Source organism: Aquarana catesbeiana, linkage group LG04 (genome assembly GCF_042186555.1).
Source record: "Aquarana catesbeiana isolate 2022-GZ linkage group LG04, ASM4218655v1, whole genome shotgun sequence".
In the NCBI taxonomy this organism is placed as follows: domain Eukaryota; kingdom Metazoa; phylum Chordata; class Amphibia; order Anura; family Ranidae; genus Aquarana; species Aquarana catesbeiana.
This window is the reverse complement of record NC_133327.1, coordinates 309,912,100-309,936,131: the sequence shown is the minus strand read 5'-3', so window position 1 is coordinate 309,936,131 and position 24,032 is coordinate 309,912,100. Positions and strand designations below refer to the sequence as shown.

General features: G+C 43.1%; 1 protein-coding gene across 1 annotated transcript in view; it reads right to left on the bottom strand.

Annotated features, from left to right (window-relative positions):
* The window catches only part of DDX43 (DEAD-box helicase 43), a 232,407-nt gene that overhangs the window by 133,226 nt on the left and 75,149 nt on the right, over positions 1 to 24,032 (bottom strand). The window contains exons 5-8 of the mRNA XM_073626798.1: positions 21,521 to 21,602; positions 19,972 to 20,128; positions 17,981 to 18,099; positions 15,883 to 15,993 (exon numbers count right to left, since the gene is read on the bottom strand). Coding sequence (XP_073482899.1) covers positions 15,883 to 15,993; positions 17,981 to 18,099; positions 19,972 to 20,128; positions 21,521 to 21,602 — 469 coding nt within the window. The remainder of the gene's footprint in view (positions 1 to 15,882; positions 15,994 to 17,980; positions 18,100 to 19,971; positions 20,129 to 21,520; positions 21,603 to 24,032) is intronic.

The following is a 24,032-nucleotide window of genomic DNA, read 5'->3' as shown; positions in this document are numbered from 1 at the left end:
GCGTCTTCTCATCTTTAAAGACCAGGATGAATTACTCAGAGCGGCGGGAGAGCTGGTATATCAGAACAACCGTATAAAGCTGTTCCCGAATTTCTCCGTAGAGGCCCAAAAGCTCCACCGGTCCTTTGATTCCATCAAGGCAGCCCTATGCACCAAAAGGTATCATATAGTGTGCCCTTCCTGGCCAAGTTGCGGGTGGTGGACGGGGAGACAGTCCGCTTTTTCACATCTCCAAAGGATGCTGAAGACTGGTTGGAGACGTTCCCCCCCCCCCCCCCCCCCCAACCCCGAGATGAAGATGCTCTTAAACATCCTTGATAATCCTTACTGCCAACCAAGGGATTTTCCTTGCAAAAACTTTCCGATACATTTATCCCTAATGCAATGGCAGCCTAATTGGCAAAGCATGGTTGGGGTCGGCTGACCCCAAATTGTCCAGGTCCTGTCACATTTTGTCCGGGTGCTGATTGCCTGCGTTGTTTAAAGGCCCGTTTGTCTCTGTTGGATTACCAGTCTTTAAGTTATGTACCCCTGGCATAGTCCAGGTGATTACTATAAACCCGGTTCCGGTGACATTACAGCATCTCCAATGGAACTTTTAGGTTTGTTTTTCCTTCTTTTGGATCCAGGTGATCGACTACGCTGGGGTTTTGGACTCTCTGCATCTAATACACGTCTCCCATTTATTTGTTGCCCTTAGGCAGGTTATTTGGGAATCACTTTAGGTGTCTCATGGGGTGGGGGGAATGGGCTGCTGTTGCAGTCTTTGGAGGACTTTATTTGGGATTAAAGGCGGTCCCCACATTATGAACAAGTTAGGAACTGTAGGTTTGTTCTTAAATCTAATTTTTTTGCAAGTCAGAACTGTACATTTTTAAGTGCAATTCCAACCTGTGCAGTGATGTGGGATGTTCCAGGCGCTTCTATGTGTGCAGTTGTGTTATTTGGGGCTCTTGTGGCCATGCAGTACAGCACTGTAGAATGTGCTCGGCGCTGCAAGATGGCTACTCAGCGGTATCCAGGACCAGAGGGAAGAGCAAAAACGTCCGGCAGCGATGTCACACAACCTCCGTTCACAAGTAGGAGTCGTTCGTAACTCGGGGACTGCCTGTGAGTGTTGTTTTTTTTCTTTATTAATGCACAGTTTATATGGTGTGTTCCTTTATGGTATGGTCCCTTTTTCTCATACAAAATTAGTTTTGATGTGGCCTGGTGGGTTGGGGGTGGCTGGCCCTCTGACAGGTCGGAACTCCCTCGATCTGGGCTGCCCTGGAGGGTTGGAGTTTGTACAAATTGGTTTATATAGTCATCGTACTTTCTATTTTGTATGAACCTACTCTAAAAATATATTTTTTGTCTATAATGTATATGTACCGTATTTATCGGCGTATAACATGCACTTTTTTCCCCTTAAAATCAGGGGGAAATCATGGGTGCGTGTTATACGCCGATCCCCCACCGATTGTGAGCTTTTCGGCCGCTCTCATTGGCTTTCAGCTTTTCTCGGCGGCTCTAGGCCATTCTCTGCGGCTTTTGGCCATTCTCGGCGACTCTCGCAGTCCCACGGGAGCCGCCATAAGCCGAGTGCGTCCGAGAGCCGCCGAGAATGGCTGAAAGCGGCCGAGAACGGCGGCGCCATTTTCATTTTCAAAGATGTGAACGACACAGGGCAAGGCTACAGAGGGACACTGACAAGGCTGCAATCGGGTACAAGACTACAGATGGACACTGACAAGGCTGCAATGGGGGACAAGGCTGCAATGGGGGACAAGACTACAGATGGACACTGACAAGGCTGCAGATGGACACTGATGAGGCTGCATTGATGGGCATTTAAATGTAATTTTTTTTTTCCTTAACCACTTGACGACCGCCTCACGCCGATGTACGTCGGCAAGGTGGCACGGACAGGCAAAATCACGTACATATACGTGATTTGCCTTCCGCGGGTGCGGGGTCCGATCGGACCCCCCCGGTGCCCGTGGCAGTCGCCATTTCTTCCCGGGTGATGAGAGGTCAGGGGGAGGCCATCCATTGTTGGCCACCCCCTCCCGATCGCTCCCGGCGAATGAAAACGCTTCCTTTCCCTCTGTAATGTAAACAGAGGGAAAGGAAGTGATGTCATCCCTCCTCGAGCCGGTCTTTTTGATCCGGCGCCGAGGAGAGAAGACATCAAGTAAGTCTGCACAACACTACACTAACAGTAGAACACGCCAGGCACACTTGTCACCCCCCTTCACCCTCTGTCACACTGACACCAATAGCAGTTTGTTTTTTTTTGCATTGGTGTCAGTTTGTGACAGTTATAAGTGTTAGGGCAGTTAGGTTAGCCCCCTTTAGGTCTAGGGTACCCCCCTTAGGTCCAGGGTACCCCCCTAACTAATAAAGGTTAACCCCGTGATCACCCCCCCCGTCACCAGTGTCGCTAAGCGATCGTTTTTCTGATCGCTGTATTAGTGACACAGGTGACGCTAGTTAGGGAGGTAAGTATAAAGGGTTCGCTGTCAGTGTTTTATAGCGACAGGGACCCCCATATACTACCTGCTAAAGGATTTAACCCCCTGATTGCCCCCTAGTTAACCCTTTCACCAGCGATCACCGTATAAGTGTTACGGGTGACGCTGGTTAGCTAGTTTGTTTTTTGTAGTTTATTATAGTTTATTACAATTTATTATAGTTTTAGGGCACCCGCCGTTTATTACCTTATAAAGGTTTTACCCCCTAATTGCCCGGCGGTGATATAAATTACGTTTTTAGGGCCAGATAAGGTCTGCGTCGCCCCAGGCGTCAGGTTAGCGCCAGTACCGCTAAAACCCACGCACGCAGCATACACCTCCCTTAGTGCTATAGTATCTGAGCGGATCGATATCTGATCCGATCAGATCTATACTTCCCAGCAGTTTAGGGTTCCCTGAAACGCAGTGTTAGCGGGATCAGCCCAGATATCTGCTAGCACCTGCGTTTTGCTCTTCGGCTCAGCCCAGCCCAGCCCACCCAAGTGCAGTATCGATCGATAACTGACACTTACAAAACACTAAGCACACATAACTGCAGCGTTCGCAGAGTCAGGCCTGATCCCTGCGATCGCTAACAGTTTTTTGGTAGCGTTTTGATACAGTCGCTGACAGTCAGGAGCTTTTTTACCTGTGAGTCTCACTAGTGTACCCCTAAATTTAGAGCCCAAAATGGCAAATCGAAGGTACACTAGTGAAGAGGCCTACACGTTTCTGAGCATGACAGATAGTGAAGAGGAAGTCACTCATCTGTCAAGTTCAGGCTCAGAATACGATCCTGTAGAGGACAGCGGCCCCATGACAGATAGCTCTGACGACGGAGTTGTGGTCCCTGCTAGGGTCAGGCGTACCAGACCCCAAACGTCTTCTGTCCTTGAAGTGCAAGAACCGCAGGGCTCTCGTATGGAGCAGAGAAGTACTAGCGCCGCTATTCCTTCTGGTGAACTGGCAAGCACCAGCGGCCTAGTACACCCTGGTCGTACATCCAGCACTGCAGTAACACTTGGTGACGTGGCGAGTCCCATAAGTGCAGTTCAAGCTGGCGAGGTGGCAAGCACTAGTAGTGTCCCGCTGCCACCAAGAAGACAAAGACAGGCCCGTCGTGCCCATAGTGCCCTTCCTGCTGCATTCGCCAATCCGAATTGGGAACCCACCACTTCTGCAGCACCCGTACTTCCCCCTTTCACTGGCCAACCCGGAATTCAGGTGGAAACAGTTGACTTTACGCCACTGGATTTTTATTCACTGTTTTTCACCGAAGATCTCTATAGATCTATTGTGGACCAAAGCAATTTATACGCTGGTCAACACATCGCCACTAATCCCCAGTCCTCCCTTGCCAGAGATTGGAGACCAATTACAGTCTCCGAATTTAAGACCTTTCTGGGCCTTTCCCTCCTCATGGGCTTGAATAAAAAGAGTAAGTTGCGGTCATATTGGTCCACTGACCCAATTTACCATTCGCCCTTGTTCTCTGCTTCCATGGTCAGGGCATGATACGAGCAGATTTTGCGGTTCATGCACTTCAACGACAATGAACTCTGTCGTCCTCATGGAGACCCTGCATACGATCGGCTCTACAAAATTCGGCCCCTCGTAAACCACTTCAACCAACGTTTTGCAGACCTGTTTACCCCCCATCAAGTTGTCTGCATTGATGAGTCCCTGGTTAAATTTTCTGGCCGCTTGTCATTCAAACAGTACCTTCCCAGCAAGCGTGCCAGATACGGGGTCAAGATTTATAAGCTCTGTGACAGGGCCACAGGCTATACATGTAGTTTTATGGTTACGAGGGCAAAGATAGTCACGTAGAGCCGACAAACTGCCCTGACTACATAGGAAGCGCTGGCAAGATAGTGTGGGACTTGGTGTCACCCTTATTCGGAAAGGGGTACCACTTGTACGTGGACAATTATTATACGAGCGTGCCACTTTTTAGTCACTTGTTTGATTGGAGCATGTGGCACCATGCGACCTAATCGCCGGGGCTTTCCCCAGCGGCTTGTAGATTCCCGTCTCAGGCTGGGGGAGAGAGCCTGCGTGAAGTATAATAATTTGCTCGCTATGAAGTGGAGGGATAAGAAGAATGTTTTCGTTCTCACCTCCCTTCATGCAGACACGACGACCCAAATTACTACGGCGACTGGTGTTGTGGAGAAACCCCTCTGTGTCCACGAATATAACCTTAATATGGGAGGGGTGGACCTCAACGACCAGTTGTTGGCGCCGTACCTAGTTGCCCGTAAGGCCAGACGCTGGTACAAAAAAGTGTCTATTTATTTCAATTGGCTTTGCTGAACGCTCATGTGCTATACAGAGCTTCAGGACGGACTGGATCCTTCCTTAAATTCCAGGAAGAGATCGTCAGAGCCCTTCTGTTTCCAGACGGTGCTCTACCTCACCTTCCCCAACCAAATGCAGTAGGCCGGCTGCATGAGAGGCATTTTCCTTATGCCATCCCGACTACCCCTACCCAACGAGCCCCCCAAAAAAGATGTCGTGTCTGTAGCAAGCGCGGATTTAGGCGTGACACCCGGTGTTATTGTCCCTCCTGTCCTGGCAATCCTGGTCTTTGCAATGGTGAATGTTTTGAACGCTACCATACACTAGTTGAGTATTAGCGTAGGGTTCAGCACTTCACAGACTAGGACACACTTTCACAGGGTCTCCCAAGATGCCATTGCATTTTGAGAGACCCAAACCTGGAACCAGTTACAAAAGTTAAAAGTTACTAAAAAAAGTGTAAAAAAAAAAAAAAAAAAAAAAAATAAAAAAAACACAAAAAAATATAAAATAAAAAAACCAAAAATAGTTGTTTTATTGTTCTCTCTCTCTCTATTGTTCTTTCAAATATGCAATTTTTTTATACTTTACTGTTTACTGTGTTTTGTTGGTAACCATTTTATTGTTTTCAGGTACGCCATTCAGTTGCAGCGCGGATTTATTTATCTTGACAGCAACAGCGTTTGCTCCCATGATATATAAAGCCGTGACTCCAGCACTGTCGGAGGTGATTTCACCACCAGTTACATACTTCAGCATATATGCCGAAGCGTGGGGGCAGCAGTGGGTGGAGGAGCGATTTGCTCCTGCCTTTTGTGGGAGGATGCCCCCATGCTTCGGCATATATATATTTTAGGCACAAGTTGCGTTAAATGTTTTATTTTTTACAATGTTTTTTTTTTGTATTTGCTTTGCAGGTATGGTAAGTCTTACTGTTATACTGTAATGTTACTTTGTTTTATTGTTAACCATCATTTGCTTAGCAGGTACGCCATTCAGTTGCAGCACGGATTTATTTAATCTTGACAGCAACAGCGTTTGCTCCCACGATATATAAAGCCGCGACTCCAGCGCTGTCGGAGGTGATTTCACCACCACAGTTACATACTTTAGCATATATGCCGAAGCGTGGGGACAGCAGTGGGTGGAGGAGCGATTTGCTCCTAACTTTTGCAGGAGGATGCCCCCATGCTTCGGCATATATAAATGGTGCATGTATGACCATCATTAGAAGTGGGTGTATGAAGGGAGGTATTCTAATGGTGGGCATACCCACCGATCAATATCTTTTTCGTTCAGCCCACAGGCTGCATGAAAAAAAAGTTTACAATATATGCCCAACAAGGACCAGCAACTAGTACTAGTAGGTTGCTGGACTTTGAGTGGTTATACCAAAATGATGCCTGCAGGTTTAGGTATCATCTTGGTATCCTTCTTTTCAGCCAGCGGTCGGCTTTCATGTAAAAGCAATCCTAGCGGCTAATTAGCCTCTAGACTGCTTTTGCAAGCAGTGGGAGGGAATGCCCCCCCCCCCCCCCCCCCTCCTGTCTTCCATGTTTTTCTCTGGCTCTTCTGCCCCAACAGGGAACCTGAAAATGCAGCCGGTGATTCAGCCAGCTGACCATAGAGCTGATCAGAGACTAGAATGGCTCCAAACATCTCTATGGCCTAAGAAACCGGAAGCTACAAGCATTTCATGACTTAGATTTCGCCGGATGTAAACAGCGCCATTGGGAAATTGGGAAAGCATTTTATCACACCGATCTTGGTGTGGTCAGATGCTTTGAGGGCAGAGGAGAGATCTAGGGTCTAATAGACCCCAATTTTTTAAAAAAAGAGTACCTGTCACTACCTATTGCTATCATAGGGGATATTTACATTCCGTGAGATAATAAAATTAATTTAAAAAAAATAAAAATGAAACAGAACAGTTTAAAAATAAGATAAAAAAGCAAAAAAAAAAGAAAAAAAAAAAAAGCACCCCTGTCCCCCCCTGCTCTCGCGCAAAGGCGAACGCAAGCGTCGGTCTGGCGTCAAATGTAAACAGCAATTGCACCATGCATGTGAGGTATCACCGCGAAAGTCAGATCGAGGGCAGTAATTTTAGCAGTAGACCTCCTCTGTAAATCTAAAGTGGTAACCTGTAAAGGCTTTTAAAAATGTATTTATTTTGTCGCCACTGCAAGTTTGTGCGCAATTTTAAAGCATGTCATGTTTGGTATCCATGTACTCAGCCTAAGATCATCTTTTTTATTTCATCAAACATTTGGGCAATATAGTGTGTTTTAGTGCATTAAAATTTAAAAAAAAAGTGTGTTTTTTCCCCAAAAAATGCGTTTGAAAAATCGCCGCGCAAATACTGTGTGAAAAAAAAAAATGAAACACCCACCATATTAATCTATAGGGCATTTGCTTTAAAAAATATATAATGTTTGGGGGTTCAAAGTAATTTTCTTGCAAAAAAAAATTTTCTCATGTAAACAAAAAGTGTCAGAAAGGGCTTTGTCTTCAAGTGGTTAGAAGAGTGGGTGATGTGTGACATAAGCTTCTAAATGTTGTGCATAAAATGCCAGGACAGTTCAAACCCCCCCCAAATGACCCCATTTTGGAAAGTAGACACCTCAAGCTATTTGCTGAGAGGCATGTCGAGTCCATGGAATATTTTATATTGTGACACAAGTTGCGGGAAAGAGACATTTTTTTTTTTTTTTTTGCACAAAGTTGTCACTAAATGATATATTGCTCAAACATGCCATGGGAATATGTGAAATTACACCCCAAAATACATTCTGTTGCTTCTCCTGAGTATGGGGATACCACATGTGTGGGACTTTTTGGGAGCCTAGCCGCGCACGGGACCCCGAACACCAAGCACCGCCTTCAGGCTTTCTAAGGGCGTAAATTTTTGATTTCACTCTTCACTGCCTATCACAGTTTCGGAGGCCATGGAATGTCCAAATGGCACAACCCCCCCCCCCCCCCCAAATGACCCCATTTTGGAAAATAGACACCCCAAGCTATTTGCTGAGAGGTATAGTGAGTATTTTGCAGACCTCACTTTTTGTCACAAACTTTTGAAAATTGAAAAAAGAAAAAAAAGAATACATTTTTCTTGTCTTTCTTCATTTTCAAAAACAAATGAGAGCTGCAAAATACTCACCATGCCTCTCAGCAAATAGCTTGGGGTGTCTACTTTCCAAAATGGGGTCATTTTGGGGGGTTTTGTGCCATCTGGGCTTTTTATGGCCTTCAAAACTGTGATAGGTAGTGAGGAGTGAAATCACAACTTTACGCCCTTAGAAATCCTTTAGTGACAACTTTTTGTAAATTTTTTTTTTTTTTTTGTCATTATTCAATCACTTGGGACAAAAAAAATAAATATTCAATGGGTTCAACATGCCTCTCAGCAATTTCCTTGGGGTGTCTACTTTCCAAAATGGGGTAATTTGTGGGGGTTTTGTACTGCCCTGCCATTTTAGCACCTCAAGAAATGACATAGGCAGTCAAACTAAAATCTGTGTAAATTCCAGAAAATGTACCCTAGTTTGTAGACGCTATAACTTTTGCGCAAACCAATAAATATACGCTTATTGACATTTTTTTTACCAAAGACATGTGGCCGAATACATTTTGGCCTAAATGTATGACTAAAATTGAGTTTATTGGATTTTTTTTATAACAAAAAGTAGAAAATATCATTTTTTTTTCAAAATTTTCGGTCTTTTTCCGTTTATAGCGCAAAAAATAAAAACCGCAGAGGTGATCAAATACCATCAAAAGAAAGCTCTATTTGTGGGAAGAAAAGGACGCAAATTTCGTTTGGGTACAGCATTGCATGACCGCGCAATTAGCAGTTAAAGCGACGCAGTGCCAAATTGGAAAAAGACCTCTGGTCCTTAGGCAGCATAATGGTCCGGGGCTCAAGTGGTTAAAATTCCCTCCTAAACTTGGGGTGCGTGTTATATGCCGATAAATACGGTATTTATTGTTATACATTCTTCACATGTATTCAGCAGAATCATCTCCAGCTCCTGAAGAAACGTTATATAAACGCGCAACATGTCGAGCGAATAAAGAGAAAACCTACCTGGCCTGCAACTCAACCCACAATGTTTTTCTCCTACATTTATAATTGCAACCTATATTTGGGAAGTTGTTCTCCATTTTTAACTATTTGAATGTTGGAATATACATATAACTAGTTGGGTTTAAAGTGCATGCAGGGTAGGATCTATTTTATATACAGCATTTTCATATGTACATTGTATTAGCTATGATATTCAATCCTATTTTGTAATTTAAATTTAATAAAATAAAACTATTTTTACTTTCTATAGTTTAATTACTCGTGTGCCCTTAATGTCCAATTTCATTAGTTCCCATACTTAACAGTCATCGTAGGGTTTGCCAGTTATCATGGCTGAAGTTTTCATAGTCTCTTGGAATGTGCGGGGGCTTAATTATGCTCAAACGATCCCTAGTGTTTAATTTTCTTTGGAGGCACTTCCCACAAGTGTCCTGCAAGAAAATCACCTCCTGGGATCTAAGACTTTAAGCCTAAAGAGTCTGGGTGGGTGCACACTACATATTCCAGCTACTCGAGGGGGTTAAGTATACTGATATCCAAAAACTGTAAACGGAAGCAGTTTGTGTATCAGGACAGACCCTGGGGGACGTTATATTATAATGCATGTCCTGATGGCTTCTGTACCTTGCGTGTTAGTGGGGATCCATTTGCCACCTTCAGCGGATTCGGTCTTGCTCTCCATCATGCAACTGATGATAGGCTACAGGGTTGATAATGTTCTGGTATTGGGAGACTTTAATTTGACTCCCTCCCCGGTTCTGGACAGGCTCCACTCTGCCTATAGATGGAACCGCGGTTTGCCCCAATGGGCCAGTACATTTGCGCTCATGGATGTCTGGTGCCATTTTCACCCTTCTATTAGGGAATAGAAGTCTCACTCCTCTACTTTTCGCACACTTTCCCATATTGACTTAATTTATGCTTCCCAACTCCTTGCTCCGGAAGGTCTCTGCGGTAGATATATTACCCAGAGGCGTATCGGACCGTGCCCCCATGTTGCTGAAGTTGTCCCTGGGCCCCCCTGGGGAGAGGCTGTGGAGGCTGTCCAGATATTGGAATGAGAATGGAGTTCAGGAGGCTATTCAGGCAGGTATATGCCCCCGATACAGTGGGATGCCTTTAAGGAAAGGAGCATGAAAGGAGTCGGTGCAGTCTCTGGAGGGGTTGGAGGAGGCAACCAGACAAAGGAAGGCTGCTTATGTGGCAAACCCTGATCAGGGCACTTATGGGGCATGGCAATATGCCCTGCGAGAGGTCTCCCTACTTAGGGTTGAGATGACACATTAGTCCCTTTTAAATACCGCCCTGCGGATTTTTGAATACAGAAGAAGGAATGGCTAATTACTAGCGTGGTTGGCCAAGGGGCAATTCGTGGTCACACACATTAGTGGTATAAAGTATTCAAGTGGTGAGGTGTTGAGATCGCTTAGCAATATAAATGAGCTTTTTTCATTGCTGAGCTCTGTACTCCTCGAGGATAGACTATACTCCTTTTGAATTAGATACTTACCTGGAACAAAGTGTCTTTCCCTACTCTTGACCCCGAGGGTGAATGCAGGTCTGAAATCTGATATCAACCTGAAGAGATACAGATTGCTCTTTCGCAAACCCAGGCTGGGAAGACTCCCAGGATGGATAGCCTCCCGACTGAATTTCACTCATTATCAGGAGCTGCTAGCCCGTAGACTGGTTTCTCTTTTTTTACCATTTTTTCTCCCTGGATGCTCTCCCCCTTATTCCATGTCTGAGGAGGTGGCGATATTGGTGCTCAAACAGGGCTAGGACCCTGAGGACTGCTCCTCCTACAGACCGATATCTCTTATAAATGCAGATGCCAAGATTTTGGCTAACGTTTAGCTAAGGTATTGGAGGAGATTATTTATGTGGACTAAAACAGGGTTTATGCCCAGGAAGAGCACCAATATCAACCGCCGACGCCTCTCTTAACCCCTCAGTGTCCCATACCAATAGTGGGAGTAGGGTCATCGCCTCCCTTGACGCTGAAAAGGTGTTCAACTTGGTCGAGTGGAAATTCCTGTGGGAGACATTACATAGATTCGGTTTTGGCTATAAATTTCTCCAGTGGTTGCGTATGTTTTATAGTGCATCCAAAGCCCATATTCAAACTAATGATAGCCTATCGGCATCCTTTCCCCTGTAGAGAGGTACTCATTCAGGGGTATCCTCTATCCCCTTGAAACTTTGGCCATCTTAATGCGAGGCTCTGACTGGATTAAGGGCTTAAAAGGGTGGGCTCTCTGGAGGAAAAAACCTCATTGTACGCCGATAACTCACTTTTATACCTCCAGCATGCTGATGAGTCTCTAATAGCCACAATGGATATCTAACGAATTGGTAGGTTCTTGGGCATTCGTATTAAATGGGCCAGGTCGACACTCTTTATCTAAGATCACCAAGCTAGATAAGTTTGCTGCAGACATCCCGTTACTTTGAATCAGTTTAAGTATTTGGGTATACAGGTTCGTTGGGAATTGATCTGTTTTTTTTTTACAGGTATTATCTCAGCTTCCTGGAAATTGTTGCCACTGAATCTTCCGGGCCACATAAATCTGCTCAAAATAATATTTCTCCCGAAATTTTTGTACCTTCCGTAACTGCCCAATCTGGATATCTGGATACCTGACTCCTTTTTCTCAGACATAGATAGATTTATTGGGACATTTATCTGGGGGGGGGGGGGGGTCATTTGTGACTGTTATAAGTGTTAGGGCAGTTAGTGGTAGGCCCCTTTAGGTCTAAGGTACCCCCCTAAATAAAGGTTTAACCACCCCTTGATCACCCCCTGTCGCCAGTGTCACTAAGCGATCTTTTTTCTGGCTGTATTAGTGTTACAGGTGACGCTACTTAACCAGGTAAGTATTTAGGTTCATCGTCAGCATTTTATAGCGTCAGGTACCCCCATATACTACCCAATAAAGGTTTTAACCTCCTTATTGCCCCTAGTTAACCCTTTCACCAGTGATCACGGTATAACTGTTACGGGTGACGCTGGTTAGTTTGTTTTTTTATAGTGTCAGGGCACCTGCCGTTTATTACCCAATAAAGGTTTACACCCCTGATCGCCCAGCGGGTGATATCAGTTAGGTTTTAGGGTCAGATAGGGTCTGCATCGCCCCAGGCAGTGTCAGGTTAGTGCCAGTACCGCCAACCCACGCACGCAGCATACACCTCCCTTAGTGGTATAGTATCTGAACGGATCAATATATGATCAGATCTATACTAGCGTCCCCAGCAGTTTAGGGTTTCCAAAAACGCAGTGTTAGCGGAATCAGCCCAGATACCTGCTACCACCTGCGTTTTGCCCCTCCGCCCAGCCCACCCCACCCAAGTGCAGTATTGATCGATCACTGTCACTTACAAAACACAACACGCATAACTGCAGCGTTTGCAGAGTCAGGCCTGATCCCTGAGATCGCTAACAGTTTTTTTGGTAGCGTTTTGATACAGTTGCTGACAGCCTAGGCGCTTTTTTACCTGCGAGTCTCACTAGTGTACCAGTAAATTTAGAGCCCAAAATGGCAAATCAAAAGGTACACTACCGAAGAGGTCTACACGTTTCTGAGCATGACAGATAGTGAAGAGGAAGCCACTCATCTGACAGATTCAGGCTCAGAATACCATCCTGTAGACCACAGCGGCTCCATGACAGATAGCTCTGACGACGGAGTTGTGGTCCCTGCCAAGGTCAGGCGTACCAGACCCCGATCTTCTGCTGTTGAGGTGCAAGAACCGCAGGGCTCTTGTATGGAGCAAAAAAGTACTAGCGCCCGCGGCCTAGTACACCCTGGTTTATAGTCAAACCAGCACTGCAGTAACACCTGGTGATGTGGAGAGTCCCATAAGTGCAGTTCAAGCTGGCGAGGTGGCAAGCAGAAGTAGTGTCCCGCTGCCACCAAGAAGACAGACAGGCCCGTCATGCACTTCCTGCAGAATTCGCCAATCCTAACTGGGAGCCCACCATCTCTGCAGCACCCGTACTTCCCCCTCCTATTCACTGGCCAACCCGGCATTCAGGTGGAAACAGTTAGTTTTACGTCACTTGATTTTTATTCGCTGTTTTTCACAGAAGATCTCTATAGATCTATTGTGGACCAAAGCAATTTGTATGCTGGTCAATACATCGCCGCTAATCCCCAGTCCTCCCTTGCCAGAGATTGGAAACCTATTACGGTTTCTGAATTTAAGACCTTTCTGGGCCTATCCCTTCTCATGGGCATAACTAAAGAGAGTGAGTTGCGGTCATATTGGTCCACTGACCCAATTCACCATATGCCCCTGTTCTCTGCTTCCATGGCCAGGGCACGATACGAGCAATTTTTACGGTTCATGCACTTCAACAACAATGAACTGTCGTCCTTGTGGAGACCCTGGATACGATCGGCTCTACAAAATTCGGCCCCTTGTAAACCACTTCAACCAACGTTTTGCAGACTTGTTTACTCCCCATCAAGTTGTCTGCATTGAGGAGTCCCTGATTAAGTTTTCTGGCTGCTTGTCATTCAAACAGCATCTTCCCAGCAAGCGTGCCAGATACGGGGTCAAGATGTATAAGCTCTGTGATAGGGCCACAGGCTATACATGTAATTTTATGGTTTACGAGGGAAGAGAGTCACGTAGAGCCGACAAACTGCCCTGACTACATAGGGAGCGCTGACAAGATTGTGTGGGACTTAGAGTCATCCTTATTCGGAAAGGGGTACCATTTGTATGCGGACAATTATTACACAAGCGTGTCACTTTTTACTCACTGGTTTGATCATCAGATTGGAGCATGTGGCACCGTGCGATCTAATCACCGGGGCTTTCCCCAGCAGCTTGTAGATTCCCATCTTAGGCTGAGGTGAGAGCCACGTGTGAGACTTTTTAAGAGCCTAGCCACGTACGGGACCCCGAAAACCAAGCACCGCCTTCAGGCTTTCTAAGGGTGTAAATTTTTGATTTCACTCCTCACTGCCTATCACAGTTTCGGAGGCCATGGAATGCCCAGATGGCATAAACCTCCCCCAAATGACCCCATTTTGGAAAGTAGACACCCCAAGCCATTTGCTGAGAGGTATGGTGAGTATTTTGCAGATCTCGCTTTTTGTCACAAAGTTTTGAAAATTAAAAAAAGAAAAAAAAAAATACATTTTTCTTTTCGTTCTCCATTTTCAAAAACAAATGAGAGCTGCAAAATACTCACCATTTCGGTCTTTTTCCATTTATCACAAAAAAATAAAAAATTGCAGAGGCAATCAAATACCATCAAAAGAAAGTGGGAAAAAAAAGGACGCAAATTTAGTTTGGGTACAACATTGCATGACCGCGCAATTACCAGTTAAAGCAGCGCAGTGCCAAATGGTAAAAAGTCCTCTGGTCTTTGACCAGCCAAATGGTCCGGGGCTGAAGTGGTTAAAACTATCAGGGATGTGTTCTTGGCGGGGGCTTTGCACCCCCTTCCCGGATCTCAAGGCCAAAATTAACTTACCTGGTCGGATGTATTTTCGATACCTGCAGCTACCTCATGCTGCTAGTGCCCAATTCCCGACCCCACCGAGCATATCTATGGATCCTATTGAAGAATTATTAGCTCAAGAATCCTTATCCAACTCATTGTCAACTCTGTACTCGGCCTTGCTGAGTGTGGAGTCTCCCAAGATGGATAGACTCTGGGATAGGTCGATCTCCCAGACTTGGATAGGGAAGACTGTTTGAAGAAATTAACAACTTAATTAACTTTATCCCCAGAGGTCGCAGGATTGCCCCAGGCGTGATAGTGGTGAAGGAACGTACAGTGGGGACAGAAAGTATTCAGCTTCACAACAACTCCGTGACTGTTCTTGAATGGCCCAGCCAGAGCCCTGACTTAAACCCAATTGAGCATCTCTGGAGAGACCTATAAATGGCTGTCCACCAACGTTTACTATCCAACCTGACAGAACTGGAGAGGATCTGCAAGGAGGAATGGCAGAGGATCCCCAAATCCAAATGTGAAAAACTTGTTGCATCTTTCCCAAAAAGACTCATGGCTGTATTAGATCAAAAAGGTGCTTCTAATAAATACTGAGCAAAGGGTCTGAATACTTAGGACCATGTGATATTTCAGTTTTTCTTTTTTAATAAATCTGCAAAAGTGTCAACAATTCTGTGTTTTTCTGTCACTATGGGGTGCTGTGTGTACATTAATGGGGAAAAAAATGAACTTAAATGATTTTAGCAAATGGCTGCAATATAACAAAGAGTGAAAAATTTAAGGGGGTCTGAATACTTTCCGTCCCCACTGTATATCCATATGTTCTGGAGCTGCCCAAGGATTGTTCTTATTGGGAGAAGGTGGAACTCATTAATGGTCGCCTCCAGCTGACTCTTCCGGTTTCACCAGAGATGGCTCTGTTGGGGATCCAGGATCATGAGCAGCGGCCTAGGTGTACTAAACTACTGCTAGCATACCTTTTCTATTATGCCAAACGGAAAATTATTCTAAGATGCCCATTCCCCTCCCTCCATAGAATCACGGGGAAAAAACAATTAATGCTGGCCTTCCTTTATACACGTTGTTAACCTACATTAACAGGAATTGCCCCAAGAAATTCGACAAGGTGTAGCAGCCATGGACAGCTTAGGCTGAGCACTTCCTTCTTGTGTTTTGATTTTGGTACTGGAGTGACTGCTTTACCTTCTCTTTGGGGTCTTGATTAGGCAAAGGGATTGGTGTTATAGTTTTCTTCCTTTTATTGATGATTATTCTTGATTTGGGGTTTACCCACATTGTTAGAACTGTTCGCCTACAAGTTTGCCTGATGTGTATTTTACTCACTTTAAAAATTGTCAGTGTATAATGCACTTCTTGATATTGTCCATATTTTTGCATCTGTACGCCTTTGTTCAATAAAGGAACATTCTGATATTTATTTTTTTTTTTTAAAAACACTTTTCTGTGAAGTATTCTTTATGAAAAGAAAAAATTTAAAATTGTTATCAACTAAACTAAACTCATACCTTTTAAATCCTTTGTATTTATACTTGGAACACTCTGCCTTAACTTGAAGAGCTAATTCTCGAGTTGGTGCCAGAACCAGCATACCAGGTCCCTCACGTTTATTTCTGGGTCTATTAAAAGAAGATATAATAGGAAGAAATATATTGTCACATTTAGACAACTCTGGGCCTGTCTCAGTGTAGTGTATTGCAGCAGTTAAAAAAAAAAAAAAAAAAAAAAAGAAGAAAAAAATAGTAATAAAGCATAAAATATTTCCAACTGAGCGCAACACTTACAGGGCTCATTTACACTTGCTTCAACTTCAACACACATTAAAGTGCCTACCGTTTCAACATGCTTTTTGATGTGTTTTTGATGCTTTAGTGTTGTTTTGAAGCTCTAATGAAGCTTGGCAAATGCCCTGTGTGTGTTGACTTTCTATTTGTTTTAAAGGGACCCAGTGGAACCAATGAAACCCCAGCTCTACTCCTTGTTCAGCAGATCCCCTGCTCTTCTAATGCCACACTCAGTAGTAACCCCAACTCTGCTGATGCTTTGGATGGCTGATCCTCCTCTCTCCGGATCCCTGCTCCCATGCTGTTCACCACATGACATCTGCTAGTTTCATCTGCTCTGGTCCCCCAGCTCTGCTGATTCTCTGCCACTCAGTCCCTTTTCTCTGATCCATGCTCACTAGCGTTCCCATGCTGCACACTACATGTGCCGTCTGCTAGTTTCTCTGTTCCAGTCCGGACCCCACCTCACCTTCCTGCTGCTCCATACTGTACATCAGATGCCATGTCTGCACCAGAAACAACCAGAATATATAAACACATGAAGTGACTGTTTCGGTTGTTTGTTTTGCTGACTGGTTCACTTGTTGGTTTCCAAACATCCTGGTATATCTTATACCTGCAAAACCTTCTAAAACAAAGTGAAGTTAACTCTGCATAAAAGCTTCCGGTGCTGTAAGCGAGCGTTATCAGACTTCTATGGAGGCTTTGGAGATACTTTGAAGAACCAAGAAAGTGACATGGGATATAACTTTTGAAGTGAAGCAAAGCAAAACGTGTGAACAGGACTGTAAGGTAACCATTTTATTTAGCGACAGGTGCTTTGATTGGCTTTCAGAGTGCTTTAAAAAAAAGCGTGCCCAATGCCACATTTTGAAGCAAGTGTAAACAAGCCCTAAGAGGAAAATAATCCTACAGGAATAAGATGGACATTGTAAACATAAGCATTACTAGACACACAACTGCATTACTTGAAGGCCTGTTTCACATGGGCTTTAGAATGTAGAAGAGCTGTTCACACAAACAGCAAGCTTTGACAAAACATTTGCAGAGCTAGCAGCAAGCTTTGTTGAAGCTTTTAAAGTACCTTTCAACTCCAATTCGTAAATGTTAAATACTGATCCTAAAAGGAGTGGCGATTGCCACTTTAAGCAAGCTGCTAGCAGGCTACAAAACTAAAGCCCAAGTGAAGCAGGCCTAACACTCTTCTGAGAATGGCATACAGCAGGTCTCCTGCCTTCCTGGATTCAAAATTCAGCAGAAAGTATTTGCTCAGTTTACAAAAAAATCCTCACTTCTATATTCATCAGTTAATTGAGATCTACATTTTTAAATATTTTCACACAAAATGCACACATCCCAGGACTTTCTATTAAATCCAGTTCGAAAAAAAAAAAATGTGTGAATCCTGAAAGTTGAATGAATCTTGTATAAAAATCTTTATAAATACATCCGTTCGTGTTGGACACTAGGGAACAGATTTATTGGAACTGGAGAAATAAACTTGTGAACCACAGCGACCTATCAACTCTTGCTCAAGTTTTCTTTAAAAAAATTAAAATGTAAAACGTAGGTAAAATGTAGGTTGCTATGAACAACTGCTCCGGTTTAGTTCTTAATTTCTTTCCTCCTGTTTTAATTAAACAGCCCCTGTGTGTCATTTTGCAACTACTCTGGTAATGAAAAATTTGACATGTCCAATCTTATAACCACATATGTAAAAATGCAAAAACTTAAGTAGCATACAACAAAAACTTTTTTATTGAAATACGTAGGAAAATTATACAGCAAGAGGTAATAAAAAAAATAAAAAAAAACACCTTACATTGGTTGAAGATCTAAGTGAATGAACCCAGGTAGCAAGTAGGCTAGAGTTTTTCCAGTGCCAGTTTGTGCAATCCCAATGAGATCTAATCCTTGAAGAATTATTGGCCATGCCTGTGACTAAATACAAATGTTTTAAGGGTTAAACATTGCTTTGTAAGCTATAGTGGTGAGAGAGAGAGAGAGAGAGAGAGAGAGAGAGAGAGAGAGAGAGAGAGAGAGAGAGAGAGAGAGAGAGAGAGAGAGAGAGAGAGAGAGAGAGAGAGAGAGGAGAGAGAGAGAGAGAGAGAGAGAGAGAGAGAGAGAGAGAGCGAGAGAGAGAGAGAGAGAGAGAGAGAGAGAGAGAGAGAGAGAGAGAGAGAGAGAGAGAGAGAGAATATAATAACACCAAATTTAACACACCTGCTCCCCATTTACTTTTGAGACCTTGTAACACTAACGAGTCACAAGACACTGGGGAGAGAAAATGGCTAATTGGGCCCAATTTGGACATTTTCACTTGGGGGTGTACTCACTTTTGTTGCCAGAGGTTTAGACATTAATGGCTGTGCGTTATTTTGAGGGGACAGCAAATTTACACCGTTATACAAGCTGTACACTCACTACTTTATATTGTAGCAAAGTGTCATTTCTTCAGTGTTATCACATGAAAAAAATAATAAAATATTTACAAAAATGTGAGGGATACAGTACTGTAAGTGTTATTGGGTTTTGTATTTATTTTGGGCTGGCATAGTCACGCTATTATTTTCCTATGTATCCTAGATTTTTGGCCCAATAGTTGTTTCTGCCTGCCATTTATCTGTTTCCTTGTTGTCTGCCCACTCAGGGAATTTCCTGAACGTTAGCCACGTTTACATAACCAAGGTGTGGACCACTGGTGTTAATTCAAAATGTTTATTATATGTTTCATAGTAGCAGATGGTGTTAATGATTCTCTTCTCATTTAGTGACCACTGCAACCTTGCTCTGTGTCCTGAAGAAGCAAATCAGCAAATGCTGTAACCCATGAGGGCTTCTCTCCACAGAGTACTAATGTCACTATAACCAGTAGTGAGCCAAAATTTGTAACTGTGCAGTTGGTATGCGTCTAAGTATTTTGTACAGGCATTTTTTTTTTTAGGAGCTATAATAGGTCTTTGTGATTTTATTGAGTGCTTTCTGTGTAATAAAAGGTTTATACTAAATTATGTGTGCTTTTTGTCCCAGTACATTCCATTCTTTTTTTTTTTTTTTTTTTTTTTACCGTTTATTGTATCATACGGATGTGGTACTAAAGTGGTCTTGCAGATTTATGTATAATGTCACATTTAAGAACTCCCCAACTTTTCCTGAAGAAGCAGGCATTGGCCTGACAAACGCATTGAAATCCGATACCCTACCTCACTTGTTTCAACAACAAAACATCTAATAATGTTTAAATTTACCCACATGTGTTTGGGGTATATGGTATACGAGAGTACCACATGTATATCTTCAGCAACTTGATCGTAATAGTTTTTTTTAATACAATTTAATAGATACAACAATTTTTTTTGTTTTGTTATATATTGGTCCTGTACATGAATATACTCAAACACAGACTTGCTCCTTCCATCCCACACGGACAGCCTATCTGCTGGCTACCACAGCCTGTCTCCACTCTGTCAAAAGTATAAAAAATGAGCTTTACCAATGCTGGCTTGCTCACAAGGAAAGGGGAAGCTTTCCTCAATCCATGCAAGCAAACCAGCAGTGATGAAACATCAAAAGGAAGGGTGATTTTAGATGGAGACATCAATGTATGCAGTCTTTTTTTTGGACAATTTGTAAACACAGAAATAGAAGGTAAATTTGAGTGCAGCTTACATTTTTTAAAAAGATTAGTCATGTAGTTGTTAGGATTTTCATGATATTGTACAATTTTGAGGATGTGGTACCCTAGTTGATAGATACAAAAATAGTATGGCTATCCCTTTTCTTTGTTTAGGCTTCATTTTACAGATTTAATACCTGAATTGGGGAAGGTCGTTCAAACCCAGCATTTTTTATTGCAGTCATAACTTCTGGGAAAGGAAGAAATGCTTCTTGAAAAGTGCGGATGGGGTTTGGAATTGGCCTTTTTCCACCATCTTTCAAGTCTTTACAAATAATGTTATTATTTTCCTTTCTATAAAAAAAAAAAAAAAACAAAAAAAAAACAAATAAAAATACTAAACACCACTTACAGATGTATAACCTCTCTGACCCTAACAAGAAAATATATAAAACAAATTATATAGGAAAAAAAACAAACAACACAAATATACAGAACTTTGAAAATACCTTAAACACTTTAGTTTAATCACTCATCCTATATTTAATGCCAGGCTAACAAAGACGACAAACTAATGCAGCTCTGTACTAATGTATCAATAAAACGCAAATAATGTAATTACCTGAATTTGACTTGGTATCAGCCTTTTACAATCCCCAGGACAGCAACAATCTGCAGTAACTAATCTTAATGTTGCTGCTACAGGAAGAGTGCACACGCACACAATGAGCATGTGCAGCTTTTGAAAAGGAATGGAGCTGACAAGCTTCAGGGGGGACCACATGGCAGGTATTTGACCAAAATTACGGAGGGATTTCCTCATAGCAGAGTGCAATTACATCTACATCTACTGGGACTCCTTTACTGCATGGATGGTTCTATGCAAAAAGTGAACTAACCCTTTAAAAGGAATACACCACCCTACCCATTGGACAGTGAAAGAGCAGCAGACTTAGCTCGCTTTGCCATTGCCTCCATGGGATTGATTTACTAAAGGCAAAAAGACTGTGCACTTTGCAAGTGCAGTTGGCTCCAGAGCTTAGTAAATGAGGGGACACTCTGCCGAGTTCCATCATTCAAGAATGTGCAAGCAAAAATGCATTGTTTTTCCTTTGCACGTGATTAGGTATTCTTTGTAAAGCCAAGCTTTACCTAATTTACTAGGCTCTGGAGCAACTGTACAGTCCATTTTCCTTTAGTAAATCAACCCCCTTGGCAGCACTGATGCATACAGCCTAGCTAATTGGTGCTGTTCCTTGTTTATATTAATATAAAAAAAAAGGTAAAAATATATTAACTACTGCATATAAAGTGATAGGAAGCCATGCAGAGACCCACTAGTGATCAAAATGGTACCAATATATACAGAGCTTCCTGTTGCTTATCTAATTGATCAATATATATTCACCATACTAGGTTTTATGTATATGTTTTGGGGTGCAGTGCAAGTTTGATGTGGAAACTGTCTAATACCTTTTCTCAGATTGCTCATTAAAAAATAAAATAAATAAAATAATAATACAAGAAAAGAAGACCACGAGGACACACAAAAGCAGTCACAGAAGGTGAGCTACACACCATATACTGAAAAATGCACCCCCCCCCCCCCCCCCCCCCATGCACACATACACTTCTTTGCAACCTGTACAAAATGTACATAACCTTGGTTCTTATTTCTTATTATGTATTCGAGTCCTTATATTTTTTCTAAGAAAAATAGAAACTCCTCATTCTGCCCATGTTTACCTCCATTTTGCCACCTCTTCTTCAGACACTGAGGCTACACTTGGAGATTCTTTATAGAAAGCCTTTTCAATTGGAGGCAGATCTTTAAAAACAAGGAAAACATAAAAATAAAACATTTAAAAAATGGTTGTGCGAAGATTAATATACATGTAATATATACACATACACAGCAAGTAACTCTTCCTCTATAGCAACTCCTCTGGTTTTTCATTTCAGGTAAATAATGGATTCCAAGCAGAAGCAATGTGTCATTGCTGAGTTCTTGACAAAGGAGGATTGCAGGCTGTACGACATCCACAAAAGGCTACAGAAGGTTTACGGAGATGACACCATTGACAAGAGCAGAGATAAATGAAGACGTTTAAAAGACGGGGAAACCAGAATGGAGAACAAATCACTGGGAGACCATCAATGTCAGACAGCCTCATCAAAAAACTTGTCCGATGTAGGCGGGTGTTTTATGAATTCGGTAATAAACCCGGAAAAATCTTGGCAATGCACTTCGGACCACTAGAGCAAAGACCTAAAATCACATGTATTAAGAAGGACGATACCCTGGTTAAAACATCTCTAGATATCGCTGGGACATTTCAAGCGTACTACGTAGGCCTATATAGCTTGCCCTTACAATCGTCGCTAGTGTCGCAAGAGACCAAACAGGGGTTAATGCAACAATACTTGGCATTCTCAGGAATGCCAAATCTTGCCGAAGACATATAGGCAGAGTTAGAATGACCGATCACATCAGATGAATTTTCAGCGGTGTTGAAAAACATGAAACTGGGCAAGGCACTGGGCCCAAATGGGTTTACACTCTCATATTACAAGACGTTTGCAACGATTTTGGCTTCACATGCCGTGTCGGCGTATAACTCCTTGAGACTGGCATGATATTCCTGACATTGGTTTGCAGGCGCATGTCACAGTGATTCCCAAAGAGGGCAAGGACTCAGCCCAATGTGCCAACTATAGGCTGCTCCCGCTTTTAAACGTTGACCTAAAAGTTTTCACCAAGATCCTAGCGAATAGGTTGCTCCCTCATATGCCCTTTAGTTAGTTCACTTTGACCAGGTAGGGCAGGGACAATACGCAGAGAGTTAACGCAATTCACTATGCCCAGTTGACTCATTCTCCCCGAATGAGAAAAAGGCATTTGACAGTGTGGATTGGATGTTCCTGTGCTCGGTGCTTAGATGCATTATGCTCTAAGCCCTCTGCTCGGGTGAAAGTTAACGTTTTATCAGATGCTTTCCATATACGTAACGGAAGGCGCCAAGGCTGTCCACTTTCTCCCCTGATTTTCATACTAACCCTAGAGCCCTTCTTGAAAACCATTAGAGCCCACCCAGACATTAAGGGGATCACAACAAGGTCAAACACACACAAAGTTGCGGCCTACGCAGATTTAATTTTCTTCATTACATCTCTCTCGGTCTCACTAGCCGGTTGTCCAATTATAAAATTATTTACAGTAAATCAGAAGCAATGGGGGTTAAACTATCGTCAGCGACTCGACAGCAATTGAGCCAATTGTTTAAAATTTTAGTGGACAAAATTCACACATACGATACCTGGGAACAATCATTCCCTGCAACCTTCATAGGATCTTAGAATTATATATTTTCACCCCTTCTTAGAAAGCTCAAATCAGACAACCTACGTTGGGATAAGGAGACTTTTACCTGGTGTGGCCGCTCGCATTTTAAAGATGAATGTAATGCCAAGATTAATTTACCCTTTTCAAACGCTGCCTATTAAACTCCCAAGGAGTTACTTGAACGAGTTGGTTTACACTTTTGTCTGGGTGGGTAAAATGCTGCGATTACATAGACCCATTTTGACACTGCCTCAAATAAGAGGGGGTATAGGTGTTCCTGACCCGGTGAGGTATTATGTAGCTTCCCATTTAACCAGAATAATGGAATGGTGTGTACAAATCGGAACCCAAACTATGGGTTGATCTAGAACAAGCAACCATTGACTCAGCCCTGGTTTCCTCGACAGGGCTGTCCCACGATGGTTACTTTACATCCTGCGGTTAGAGCGACTTTACGGGTGGTGAAACCCCTTTTTAGGGCCATGCCTATTCTTTCGCCTGAACTGAGTCCTCTCTCACCGATATTGGAATCGTATGTGTTTTCGCCAGGCCCAACAGACCCACAATTTCACAGTAAACAATAGGCTTCTGTCGAGATCCGATTTCACAAGGAGCTTGACTTTCTTCGAAGGGCACAACTAAATGCGCCCCTTCCGGTCACTACCTGCAGATCGCCAAACCCTACGTCAGCTAACGCCTCTAGAGCAGATATGGAGGGCGATCAGCTTCCTCACACATTACATTTTTACGCTATTCTAACAAACCAGGTAGAGATGTCAAACTTAACCTTTCTACAACAATGGGAAACTGATCTCCAAATTACTTTTTCTCAGTCTCAGAAAGACAAGAGAATACTTTGTTTACAAAGCATCCTTAGCTTGCCGATACCAGGAAGGAGGGTATAAGCTCCTTACA